Source organism: Panthera onca, chromosome D1 (assembly GCF_046562875.1).
Source record: "Panthera onca isolate mPanOnc1 chromosome D1, mPanOnc1 haplotype 2, whole genome shotgun sequence".
NCBI lineage: Eukaryota > Metazoa > Chordata > Mammalia > Carnivora > Felidae > Panthera > Panthera onca.
Window position 1 is genome coordinate 93,702,649 of NC_138348.1, and position 14,664 is coordinate 93,717,312.

General features: G+C 37.4%; 1 protein-coding gene across 1 annotated transcript; it reads right to left on the bottom strand.

Annotated features, from left to right (window-relative positions):
- Positions 1-5,294: 5,294 nt before the first annotated feature.
- Positions 5,295-6,269, bottom strand: LOC144613042 (olfactory receptor 8A1). Its single transcript, XM_078433934.2, has one exon. It carries the CDS (start codon positions 6,252-6,254, stop codon positions 5,295-5,297), a length of 960 nt encoding a protein of 319 aa, XP_078290060.2. The 5' UTR covers positions 6,255-6,269.
- Positions 6,270-14,664: the final 8,395 nt, after the last annotated feature.

Sequence of the window (14,664 nt, forward strand, 5' to 3'; positions counted from 1 at the left end):
GGAAGTTGAGGAAACTTGCTCCAGGCCAAAGTCTATGTGTGATCTTTCAAGCCTGATCATAGGCAATTATTAGGCTTTTCTTGGCAGTCCTCCCAGGGGAAAGCGCTAGCTGGCACCAGCTTCCTGTGGAGAAATGGAAATACCCAACTCCAGCCCACTCTGGACAACCTATGAACTCAATGAAATATTTAAGGAAAAATTATACCAAATCTCTACAATTTATTTTATAAGATAGCGGCATTTTGTGAGGCCATCATTACTCCAATACTAAAACCAGACAAAGACTGTGCAAGAAAACAAAACAAAACAGTACTACAGACCAATATCTCTCATGAACATAGAGACAAAAAAGTTTCAATGAAATATTAACCATAGAATCCAACAATATATGTAAAGAATTATACGCTATGACTAGGTGGGATTTATCCCAGTTATGCAAGGATGTCAACATTCAAAAGTCAGTTAAAGTATTTCATCCATAAGCAGACTGAAGAATAAGAATCACTTGATCCTATCAACAGGTGCAGAAAAAGCACTTGACAAGATCCAACACCCATTCCCAAAAAATAAACAAAAAACCGCTCAGTAAACTGAGAGTAGATTTATTCTCTATTCCCCTAGAAAAAAAACTTCCTGTACTTGAAAAAGAACATGTACACAAAACCCACAGGTATTATCATACTTGATGGTAAGAAAGTCAAATCTCTGCTACTAACATAAGAAACAAGGCAAGGATGTCCCTGTTATGAGTGCTTTTCAGGGTAGTAATGGTAGTCCTAGCTAATGCAGTAAAACATAAAAAAAAGTTATGCAGTTTGAGAAGGAAGAAACAAAAGTGTCTTTAATCATAGATGACATAATTGCCTACACAGAAAATCTGAAAGAATCAACCAAAAAACTCCTGGAACTAAGTAATTATGGCAAGGTGGAAGGATATAAGGTTAACATTTAAAAGTTAATTGCTTTCCTCTATATGAGCATAGACCAAGTAGAATTTGAGATGAAAAATACAATGATATTTACTTTTGCACTTCTTTTTTTTTTTTTAAATTTTTTTTTTTTTTCAACGTTTTTTATTTATTTTTGGGACAGAGAGAGACAGAGCATGAACGGGGGAGGGGCAGAGAGAGGGAGACACAGAATCTGAAACAGGCTCCAGGCTCCGAGCCATCAGCCCAGAGCCTGACGCGGGGCTCGAACTCACAGACCGCGAGATCGTGACCTGGCTGAAGTCGGACGCTTAACCGACTGCGCCACCCAGGCGCCCCTACTTTTGCACTTCTAAAAGTGAGATCTATACGAGGAATATACAAAACTCTGATTAAATTAATCAAAGCAGAACTAAATAAATGAAGAGATAATCCATGTTCATGGACAAGAAGACTCAATATTGTCAAGATTTCTGTTTTTCTGGACTTGATCTACAGATCCAATGCAATCCCAATAAAAATTGCAGCAGGTTATTTTGTGCAAACAATATTATTTTACTGATAAACTAATTCTAAAATTTATATGGAGAGGCAAAAGACCTACTCAGAACAGAGGAAGTAGGCCTGACTTGAAAGTTGAGAACTGATCATGTTGTGACTTAGTATAAAGCTATAGTAATTAATACAGTATGATCCTGGCAGAAAAATAGACAAATCAATGGAACACAATAGAGATCCCAGAAATAAACCCAGATAATTGTAGTCAACTGATCTTTGATAAAGTGGTAAAAAAAACCACACACACACACACACACACACACACACACACACACACACACAAATCCTTGAGCAAAGATAGTCTTATCAAAAAGTGATGCTGGACATCAACCTGCCAAAAAATGAAGTAGAACTTACATTGCATGCAAAAAAATAACTCAAAATGGATCAGAAACCTAAATGTAAAATGCAAAACTATAAAACTCCTAAAGGATAACATAGGAAAATAAATACATGATCTTAGGTGTGGCAATAACTTTTTAGGTATAATATCAAAAGAACAATGTATGAAAGAAAGAATAGATAAAGCTGGAATTCATTAAAATTAAGTTTAAATAAGTAAATTTAATTTAAGTAAATTTAAATTTTCTACTCTGTAGAAAGACACTGTCAAGAGAGTGAAAAGACAAGCCCCAGTCTATAAGAGAATATTTGCAAAAGATGTATCTCATAAAGGACTGTTATCCAAAATATACAAACTTTGGATGGACCTTGAGGGCATTATCCATAGTAAGATAAATTAGAAAGATAAATACCATATGATCTAATTTATAGATGGAATCTAAAAAAGACTCCAAACTACAGATAGTAAAATGTGATTACTGAGGGATGGGAGTGGGATGATAGGACAGATGTTAAGGGTACAAACTTGTGATGTGAAGTAAATAAGCCCTAGAGACCTGTGCACTAGGTCTAGTGGATACTGACATCCACATTGTATTACAACCATCAAAATGCCAAGAGACTAGAACTCAATGATTTCAGAAGTTAAACAGAAATGATAATTATGTAACATGATGGTGGTGCTAATTATCCCTACAGTGGCAATCATAGTACATATTATAATACATCGATGTATCAAAATAACATGTTATACACCTTAAGTTTACTCAAAGTTACATGTCAAATATGTTTTTTATTAAAAAAGGAAAAAAAGAAAACAGGAAAAACAAAAAACAAAAAACAAAAAACAAAAAAAAAGGAAAGAAATCATCTGATTAGAAAATGGACCAAAGACCTTACCAGACACTTCACCAAAGAAGATATACGAATGGCAAATAAGCATATAAAATATATATCATACATCATATGTCATCAGGGAAATGCTACTAAAACAACAATGATATACAACTACACACCTATAACCAAAATAATAAACAGTGACAACAAACAGCATGTGCTGGTGAAGAATAGGAAATCTTAATTCATTGTTGATAAGAATGGAAAATGGTTCAGCCACAGTGTGGTGGTTTCTTACAAAAGTAAACGTATTCCTATCATACAATCCAGCAACTGTGCTCCTTGGTACTTCCCCAAAGGAGTTATGTTCATAACTGCCAACACATGGAAGCAACTAAAATGTCCTTCAGTGTGTGAATGGATGAATAAGCTATGGTACATCCGCACAGTGGATTATTATTCAGTGCTAAAAGAAATGAGCTATCAAATCATGAAAAGACATGGAAGAAGGGCACCTGGGTGGCTCAGTCAGTTAAGCATCCAACTCTTGACTCAGCTCAGCTCTTATCTCAGAGTCATGGGTTCAGACCCCGCATTGGGCTCTGCACTGGGCATGAAGCCTACTTAAAAAAAAAAAGCATGAAAGAACTTTAAATGCATATTAATAGTTGAAAGAAGCCAACCCTATGACAATCTGGAAGAGACAGAACTATGGAGAGAGTAGATTAATGGTTTCAGGGCTTCTAGGAGAAGGAGGGATGGACAAGTGGAACACAGAGGGTTTTAGGGCAGAGAATCTGCTCTGTATAAGACTGTAATGGTCATACATATAATGGATACATGTCATTATACATTTGTCCAAACTCATAAAATGACAACACCTAGAGTGAACCATAATGTAAACTAGGGACTTTGGGTGGTAATGATGTGTCAATGTAGGTTCATCAGTTGTAAAAAATGTATCACTTTCATAGGGGATGTTGTTAAGGAAGGAGGCTATGTATGTGTGTGGAGCAGACAGTATATGGAAAATTTCTGTACCATCTGCTCAGCTCTGCTGTGCACCTAAAACTGCTCTAAAAAATAAAGTCTATTAAAAATAGGGAAAAAAACCTGTGAGCATTTACTTTCTTGTATTAAGATCCCTTTCTGTTTGAGAAACTTAGAATTTTACATTTTTCTATGTCTGAAGGATAGATGAGGTCTTGCACAAAAATAATTAAAAATGACAAAAGACTGGTATAATTTTTGCCTAAAATAATTATAAAGACAATCATGGTGATCACTGAGTAATGTATAGAATTGTTGAATCAGTATGTTGTGCACCTGAAATTTAACATTGAACGTTATTTATACTTCAATAAAAAAAATTTAAAAACAGAATGTCCATAAATCTTTTGCCATGTCAAACTAATTGCTTAATGTTACCAATTCTTTAACATGAATCACTGATAACTTCAATGAAGTGGGGGAAGATGGGGCGCCTCGGTGGCTCAGTAGATTCAACGTCCAACTTTGGCTCAGGTCATGATCTTACCATTCATGGGTTCGAGCCCCATGTAGGGCTCTGTGCTGACAGCTTGGAGCCTGGAGCCTGCTTTGGATTCTATGTCTCTTTCTCTCCCTGCCCCTCCCCCGCTTGCGCTCTGTTTCTCTCTCAACAATTTATTTAAAAAATGGGGGAAGACATTTTGCTCCATGGCAACAGGATTTACTGAGTGAAATTGGCAGGTGATGTGAAATGTCAGGTATTTCTGGAGGAGAAAGGACTACAGGAATGTATAATATTCCTTGGCTACTTGGGAGCTGTGTGATGATACTTGAAGGAGGGGAAGTTATTTTCCAGAATTTTGAAATGGAAAGGTTTTAATTATGCTAATATCAAAACATTGTGTAAGGAGACTGTCAGCCAAGAGAGAGGGGATAATGAGTCATGGGTTTGAATCTCAGTGTTAATTGTATCAGGTCTGTGATCTGGAGAGAGTTACTTAACCTCTTTACATCAGTTTCTTCATCTGAGAAAATGTGATAATTAAGTAAAACACTTAGTAGATTGGCTAGCATTCCATAAATGTTAGATGTGATGATGATATGATGATGGCAGTAACTGAGTGAAGGGACCATGTAAGCAATCTTGGCAGGAATAAGTAAGTGGTAACCCACATAATGAGAGAGAGAATAGAGGGAACAATCTGGTCAAAAAGAGGTTATTTGCTATTTCTTGATGACTTTCAAATTCATCTCCATTTGTCTTATGTGCTTCCAAGTGCAAATTACTATTAGTTTGGGTAATATTTTTTTCTATAGAAGGTGATAAATCAATGAACAGCTCTCTCTTAAATTCATTGCTGAAAGTTTTAAATTTATGTTATATTGTAATCAAGATAAAGAACAGGTTTACCAGAGGGTGAAGGATAAACAAAATTTTTTTAAATGATCCCAAATGGAAGAAAATATGAACTTGAAATCATATTCAAGCAGAGTAGGATATGAGAGATGTGAGAGGGAGAAAGGAAGGAGGAAAAAAATCAGTGAATAAATCCAATGAATCATGTTGAGAAGTGGTGGTTCTCCCTTCACATGTGTTTACATTTTTGGAGGGCTTCTCCCCTACACTTCTCCCAATTTTCAACCTGAGGAAGAATGATGACATTTGCATCTGAAGAAGTTTCTCCTCAGCGTTTTCTGCACGGCAGCCTTTACCTCCTTATTCCTCAAGCTGTAGATCAGGGGGTTCAGCATGGGGATCACCGTGGTGTAGAACACGGAGGCCACATTCTCCTTGGCCACAGAACTGGCCGTGGAGGGTTTTAAGTACATGAACGCTGTAGATCCGTAGAACATTCCCACAGCTGCAAGGTGAGAGCTGCAGGTGCTGAAGGCTTTGGACCTCCCCTGTGTGGTGCTGATGTGGAGGATGCTGGAGAGGATGAAGACGTAGGAAACAAGGACTGTTAAGCTGGTGACTATGATGTTGAATCCAGCCAGAAAGAACACTGTCATCTCAATATGATAGGTGCTAGAGCAGGAGAGCTTTATGAGAGGGAGGATGTCACAGAAGTAATGGCTGATGAGGAGCTCACAGTAGGACAGTTTTAACATCAGGCCAGTCTCTATTGTTGCACCAATAAATCCCGTGGCATAGACCACAGACACCAGCAGGGAACACACTTGAGGAGACATGATGACATGGTAGAGCAACGGGCTGCAGATGGCGACATAGCGGTCATAGGCCATCACTGTCAACATGTAACACTCACCAATGACAAACACAAGGAAGAAGTAGAGCTGTGACATGCACCCCACGTAGGAGATGATGTTCTTCTCTGACACAAAGTTCACCAGCATTTTCGGGGTAATGACAGAGGAGTAGCAGAGATCCACAAGGGACAGATTGCTGAGGAAGTAGTACATGGGGGTGTGAAGCTGAGCATTCAGACAAATCAGCGTGAACATGCCCAGGTTCCCTATGATGGTGACCAAGTAGATCCCAAGGAAGAGGAGGAAGAGGGGGAGCTGGAGCTCTGGCCGGTTTGTCAATCCCCTGAGAATAAACTCGGTCACTGTAGAGTGATTTTCGGCAGCCATTCCCCTGTGATTGGGAGCCCTGTGGGGATGGGAGAGAAGAGCCCATGAAAGGCTATACATGAGTTTTTCTGATGAGGCTAGTCACCAGCATCCATCCTGAGTCTTAACGCTTTCTGGGTTGTCTCCTTACTCAATGTTTTCTAGGATTCAAACGATTTTGCCATGGTTTAGAGGACACAAAAATGGCAAAAAAGGGGTTACCCCTAGAGATTTTACCACTTTTATGTTCCTCAAGTACCGTGGTAATAATTACAAGTATGTTTTATTTATGGGTTTTGAGGTGAGTTTTGCCCCAGAAAGAGAATTTCGCTTGTCATTGATGAGATCACAAAATATTACCCATAAAATGAAAACATGTTGCTAATTTATCTCAAATCCAGGTAATATGAGATGGTAAAGCTCTACCAATTACTGAGTGATGAAATTCAATCTCCACATTTGAGAAATAAATGGAGTTATTTTATCAATTCCTGTAGTTTAAAAAATAATAGAATACAGGTGGAAATATTTTCCAAATATTTAGATGCTGTATAAGTGTAGATTTTTGTTAAGCAGCTGGAATTTGTCCTAATTTGTCATTGAACTTGAGGTCTTAGGGTACTTAGTTCTGGTTACACACAATAATCACTTTGGGAGCTTTAAAAAATAATGATGTCAGGTTCCTACCTATACTAGTTCTGATTTATTGATCAGAATGCATTTTTTATCATTGAGCTCTACGTTTCTGGGAAGGCAGCAAAGTTCAACTAAAGAAAGTAAAAAAAAAATGTTTCTTTTTAAAGTTTTGTGTTTATTGGAACTAGAATAATTTGGGACTCTTAACGGTAGAGAGCAAAACAATTTGTGTGTAAGACGGACACTTTCCCTTCTCCCCCGTTTTGCATAGCCCTAAATCCTTTATCCTTGGTGGTCAGCCCATCCTTGGCCACTTCGTGTATCCTCTAAAATAATGTGTCTTATTGCTTCACCATGTTTCTATTTCTATGTTGTTGATTTCCAAATTACTACTTATTGTTTGTTTTTAGAGTCAACCTATGATTAATGCTGAGAAAATTTTTAGCTGATGGTAATTATATGTAGATGCCCAAGAGATTTCTTGGAAGGAATCTTGGTATTCTTCCCAAGTCAAAATGGCAGTTTAAAGCTGGTCTGGAGAAGCAACTCCTGTCATGGGGTGTTGCATCATCTTGTGATGAGTTTTCTTCATTTCTCCTTTATATCCAATAAGAAAAAGCAGAGGAGGGGCGCCTGGGTGGCGCAGTCGGTTAAGCGTCCGACTTCAGCCAGGTCACGATCTCGTGGTCCGTGAGTTCGAGCCCCGCGTCAGGCTCTGGGCTGATGGCTCGGAGCCTGGAGCCTGTTTCCGATTCTGTGTCTCCCTCTCTCTCTGCCCCTCCCCCATTCATGCTCTGTCTCTCTCTGTCCCAAAAATAAATAAAAAACGTTGAAAAAAAAAAAAATTAAAAAAAAAAAAAAAAAAAAAAAGCAGAGGAAAACATAATTTATAAGAGAAGATAGTATTCTTCTTCTGATAACTTGTTTGCCAGAAGTAATTTGGTTGGCTCTGTTGAGTAATTATCAAGTGGTAAGTGTAAGCCCCTGGAAAATCACTTGCCTCACACTGGCTAAAATTTCCCAAGTTCTAAACAAGATTGATCAATAGATGAAATGATCTTAAAACAACTCTAATCCTTAGTTTTTATGATTTCAACTTATGGGTGAGTAAAAAAAAGTTCTATGTGATTGAAGAAGATATCTATTTGTATATCTGTCTATTTATCTATGTTTTAAATCTGAAGAATTTCACAACATGGTCATAACGAATAGTTAAAAGTTAGCAAGTGGACTTGTATTTCCATACATGAAGGAAGAACTTCTACTTTGTGTTTCACCATAAACAATTAGAAAACCAGACAAGGGATATGAAACCATATTTTCCAGATAGCTGACAACAGGGAGCACTAAATTGATTCCTGAAAGGAGGGAAATAAACAGCATGAGCCAATGATTGTACCAGCTTATCTCCTGTAGGAATTTTCCATTCTATTCTCCAGGTGGGGAAAATCCAGAAAGGATAAATATTGTATTTTAAAAATCTTTCTTTCTTTCTTTCTTTCTTTCTTTCTTTCTTTCTTTCTTTCTTTCTTTCTTTCGTAAGAGTGAGATAGTAAGACATTGAATGTGGGGGGGGGGGGGGCAAAGGGAGAGGGAGAATCTCCATCAGGCTCCATGCTCAGCACAGAGTCTGATGTGGGGCTTGATCTCACAACTGTGAGATCATGACCTGAGTCAAAATTAAGAGTTGGACGCTTAACCAACTGAGCCACCAGAGTGCCCAAATATTGTAAAATCTAGGACAAAAACTAAATAATAAAAAAAGAGCTATAGCTAACAAGCCAGTAGTGGAGATAAAATCAAATCATCAACAAAACTTCAATTATTCCAAAAGAAGGCAAGAAGAAAAACAAATGGAATAAATGACAACTGAAAGAAGTAGAAAACGTATAGCAAGGATGAAAGATTTAAACTCCACCTAGTGAGGGGCGCCTGGGTGGCTCAGTCGGTTGAACATCCGACTTTGGCTCAGGTCATGATCTCACGGTTCGTGAGTTTGAGCCTCGCATTGGGCTCTGTGCTGACAGCTCAGAGTCTGAAGCCTGCTTCAGATTCTGTGTCTTGCTCTCTCTGTGCCCCTCCCCTGCTCATGCTCTGTCTCTCTCTGTCTCAAAAATAAATAAAACATAAGAAAAAAAACTCAAGCTAGTGATTGATAATTGAATTAAATGTTAATGGTTTAAATATACCAATTAAAGTGCAGAGATTGTCAGATTGGATAAAGGGCATTACTCAACTGTATGCTTTCCCAAGAAATCCACTTAAAATATAAAGACAAAAACAGCTAAAACTAGAAGGATGGGAAAAGATGTACTGTGAAAACATTGATCAAAAGGAAGTTGGAGTGACTGTATCAGCATTAAGCAAAGTAGACTTCAAAGGAAGGATTGTTACTAAAAATAAGGAGGAACATTTCACAATGATAAAGGAATCAATTCATAATAATCCTAAATAAATTCGTGTATTAATAGTTTCAAAATACATGAACCAAAACTGACAGAACTGAAAGGAAAAATAGACAAGTCCACTGTTAGTTGGAGACTGCAATATTCCTCTTTCATTAACTGATAAAAGTAGTAGAAAAATTAATAAGGACATAGGAAATATCCACAAATTGACATTTTTAGAACACTCCACCAAGAAGTCGCAGAATATCTAATCTTTTAGGTGCATATTTTGAGATAAAAACTATTCTGGGGAATAAAACAAACCATCATACCTTTAAAAGGTTGAAATCACAATGAGTATGTACCCTTCACCACAACAAATACAAACTATAAATAATCTACAGTAAGATATCTGGAAAATCTTTGAATATTCAAAAATTAAAAAACCCACTTCTAAATAACACACAGGCCAAAAAGAAGTCACACACTAAGTTACATGTGAACTGAATGAACATGAAGACACAGTAATCAAAATTTTTAAATTCTGCCAAAAAAAATGTTAATAAGGAAACTTGGCATTAAATGATTATTTTAGAACAAAAGGGAATTCTAACATCAGTAATCTATGCTCCCACCTTAATAAACTACTAAAATGATTCAGAATGAAGAAAATCATGTAGATAAGCATGGAATTCAATGAAATAAGGAAACAGATAAACAGGAAAAAGAAATCAGTGAAACTAAAGCTGGTGTTTGAAAATAGGCAAGAGACAGAGAGATGGAATCACACAGCCTATAAAGGAGCAGAAATGAGATGAGGATACTATTATTGGACTCTCAGTGAAAATACTAGAAGATAAGATAGTACTGTCTCTAAGATAGAGGGGACCAGACACAGGAGAGAAGCAAAGGAAACTCTAGGTTGACAGCCATATGTCAGGTCTGGGGAGTGAGTCCAGAAAGGACAGAGGATAAAGGCCTCCAGGGGAGAAATGAAATTGGTAGACTGTCTCAAATATTTGGACATTTGGAAAATTATATTGAGTACTTGACAGATACTATGGAGCATCTGAAAATATACATTTTTTTAAATGTTTATTTTTTATTTTTTTTTCAATATATGAAATTTATTGTCAACTTGGTTTCCATACAACACCCAGTGCTCATCCAAAAAGGTGCCCTCCTCAATACCCATCACCCACCCTCCCCTCCCTCCCACCCCCCATCAACCCTCAGTTTGTTCTCAGTTTTTAACAGTCTCTTATGCTTTGGCTCTCTCCCACTCTAACCTCTTTTAAATGTTTATTTATTTTTGAAGAGAGCAAGACAGAGCATGAGTGGGGGAGGGGCAGAGAGAGAGGGAGACACAGAAGCTGAAGCAGGCTCCAGCCCCTGAGCTGTCAGCACACAGCCCGACGTAGGGCTTGAACTCACGAACTTTGAGATCATGACCTGAGCTGAAGTCGGACACTTAACTGACTGAGCCACCCAGGTGCCCCTGGAGCATCTGAAAATACAAAGGAGAGATACCTAGAATTGGTCAATGATTACAATTCCGGGAAAAATTACAAGTAGTACAAATAAAGGAACAATGAAAAGTACAATATTTGGTTCTGCAGTGATGGTTCATTCTGCATGATAATAAAGTCTGCACTGCCAGAGTTCTAATACTGTTGACATTAAGCACTGAGAATAAATAACTGTATTATAACTGGGAGAATATGGAAAGGAATTGGGGTGGGGGAGCGTAAGACAAATCTGCATCTAAATAGAAGTTATGCATTCAACAAATACTTATCAATAACTATTGAGTTAGGTCCTATTATAGACTATTAATAATGTCTAAAATATCATGAAATCCTCAAAGAGCACTGCAAGCATAATAAACAAACACACAGGTAAATACCCAAGGAAACAGATACAAGATTTGAAAACTGTTTCCTCTGGACAGCAGAGCTGGGCTCAGGGATGCTTGGGGCAATGAGTGTTAGTTTTTATTATTAACCTTTGAGTAGCTTTTGAATTTTAAACTATATGCGTGCATTATTTTTAAAGATAAAAACTGATTAAAGTACTGTGTTCTCTTACATATTTTTTATTGGTGGTCTTAATACAGATCATATTTTTATGTCAAGAAGCACAACTGTGTTCATATATAATTATTTTGAGAGAAAGAGAAAGCGTGAATGGTGGAGAGGGGTAGAGAGGGAGAGAAAGAGAGAGAGCATGTTGCGGGGGGCGGGGGAAGAGAGATGGGGGAGGGAGAGAGAGAGAGAGAGAGAGAGAGAGAGAGAGGGAAAGAGATAGAGAATCTCAAGCAGGCTCCATGCTCTGCACAGAGCCTGATGCGGGGCTCAACGTGGGGCTCCATCCCACGACCCTGGGGTCATGACCAGAGCCCGAAATCAAGAGTCTTACGCTCAACAGACTGAGCCACTCAGGTGCCCTGAATGTTAAAATGTTATATTTGACATTTCATGTGGTAGTTAAAGGTGTAGACTCAGAAGCCAGACAGGACTGGGTTAAATACCAACTCTGACTTTGACCATGTGATCTTAAGCAAGTTATGTAACCGTGTTATTTGTAAGCATTCTTGTCTGTAGACTGGGAATAATAATAATATATGCCTCACAGTGCACAGTCCCTAGCATTGTAGCATTGCCTATAATAGGTGGTTAATATCTCTTAGTATTCATTAAAGCATCATATTATAATATCAAACCATGGCCCTATTGTCTTCATAAAGATGAAATACACAAATAATGAAGGTGCTATCCAAGAGGCATGACCCAGAATGTATCTAGGGTATGATATTTATAGACATTTTATCTCTGACATGCATTTCTAAGCTGAAAAAAAATTATATCCTTGCTAATTTAATTTCCTCCTCAAATAGTTACTGACATTTTTGTAAACCTTTTATTGTGTACACATTTCTTTCAGAGACTAGTCTCAGATACTATTCCTAAAAATCCTTAGGAGGATTGGGAATGTATTTAGAACAGGAATTATTATTCCCACTTTAGTAATAGGGAACTGAAGGGCTGAGATTTTAAGACTTCCTCAAAGTTCACAGAACTTACTAGTGGCGACTTGAAATTAAAAATGCATTCTGCTCTCTCTAAATCTGTGCTTTTCCTTCTCCTCTGCTTTGTCGTCTTATAGGTCTGTGAAGCTATGGCTCTAGGCAATATTTTGGCCTCACAGTATTGGGGTTCACTCTTCATTTCTTAATATGAGGAGAACACAGGAAAAGAAAAGAGGGATGCTACATTATATTATCTGTTCACCAGGACAAGGGTCCGCAAGTTCAGCCAGATCCAGCCCACTGACTGTATTTGTTGGAAAGTTTCATGGAACAAAGCCACACCCATTCCTCTATGCCTTGTTGATGCTGTCTTCCTGTTCAAGTGGCACAGCAGAGCAGTGGCAACAGAGATCCTATGCACTGCACAGCCTAATATCTATACTATCTGGTCCTTTCTGGAAACGTTTGCCAATCCCTCCTCTAGGAAACTGATACTCAAGAAGTTGCACAATTTACCCAAGGTTATACAATGGTAGAAAGTAGACTGGCCTAGAACCCAGGATTTGTGACCATCTGTCTGTTGTCCTCCACCATGCCATGCTGTCTTTCTGTGGCACTTCACTTTACTTTTATATTTAAGTAAACTTAATTTAATACATTAAGGCCAAGAAGGGATATTATTGCTATATTACCAGAATCTCTTTTTAAATTACAAAATATATTTGCATTGTAAGAAAGTAAACATACAGACAGGCAAAAATAATTATATTCCAACTACCAAGAATCTAAAATTGTAATGTGTATTCTACCAGATCTTTTTTATGCATGTATGCATTTATATACATAGGTATAAATATACATGCATTTTTAAACTCAAAGTTAGCATACCATACATTTTTTAAAAGATCTAATTGGCTTTATTAAATGATTCATGAATCAGGTAGCATCCCTTCTAGCAAGTAGAGTATATGTTGTTTTATAACCTGTTTTCTCATAGAACATTAAAAGACTTTAACTCACTTGATCAGCAATAGTAATAATATTGTGCTTGTTGTGATATTGAAGATAAGGAAGTCTGCATTATCATAAACCTTATATTTTAAATTACTGGCAGTGAGATAACTTTTTCGTCACTAATAACAGCAAGAATTTTGAACTGTGTTTTAATTTTTTAAAAAGAGATAAATTTCACTTAGATAATGACAACAGATTTAAAAGCTATCTAACATATCCCCATCCATCGCATATGACTCTCCTAAAATGATAAGAAACAGAAAATCCACTTTAAATATATCAATACCAGGAATCAAAGTTGGGTATAAAACAGGATGTTGCTATGAGGCAGTGTTTGTTTTTGCCTCTTGATGAGAACACCTTTCCAATTATATAGAAAACTGTGGGCAACAAAAATCTAAGTTTTATTCCTGTTATCTTCTAGCTAACATATACATGATCCACAAATTTCTTGATGTTAAAATCTTACCAGTAGTTTTATCAGGTGACCAGTTTTATCAGAAGCGCAGACTTGTTGCTAATGACAACACTGAGAATTACCTAGACAACTCTATTTCCTTTAGAAGTGGGGAAAAAGCACTTTGAGAAGGGGGATATATGATTGGAAATAGTATATATATATAAAAAGCTCTGCATTACAAATGCAAATTAATGGAAGATATTTTGTTCACATCTTACATAATTGCTTTAAAATTATAATTGAATGTCTTGGGGTGCCTGGGTGGCTGAGTCGGTTAAGTGTCTGACTTCGGCTCAGGTCATGATCTCTCAGTTTGTGAGTATAAGCTCCACATCGGGCTTGGTGCTGACAGCTCAGAGCGTGGAGCCTGCTTTGGATTATGTGTCTCATTCTCTCTCTGCCCTCCCTCACTTGTGTTCTGTCTCTGTCTCTCAGAAATAAATACATGTAAAAAAAAATTAAAAAAAAAATTGAATACCTGGCTTGATGAAAACTGCAACACTGTTGGGTGGAAATCTTAGGTGGTACTTTGTTTTCAGCAATTAAGAAGTATCAGGAAACAGAAAGGCACCAGATTTACATCTATTTCCAGTCAAAGGGGCCAATATATTCATAAAAATGGGTCACTGAGTTGGGGAGTGTTGGGTTTATTTTTATATAGGCAGAACCTCTCCTGGGATATGGCCGCTCCAGAGACTTGGTGCTCATTGAAGGCAATTAGTCTTTGGGTTTACGCTTTGTACTATGAATGACATCTCCCACGTGTGTTAATTTTTCTTCTGTTGAGGGACTTATCCTGCAGCCTGGGAAACTTGGTGCCAACTGTCAGCACTGGAACATTTTTAGTTTCATCATCATCATCATCGTTATTACCATGACCACACTGATCATTACCATCGATATTAT

Excerpts from the sequence above, each read along its gene's own strand:
- LOC144613042 (XM_078433934.2), bottom strand. The coding sequence starts at position 6,254 with ATGGCTGCCGAAAATCACTCTACAGTGACCGAGTTTATTCTCAGGGGA.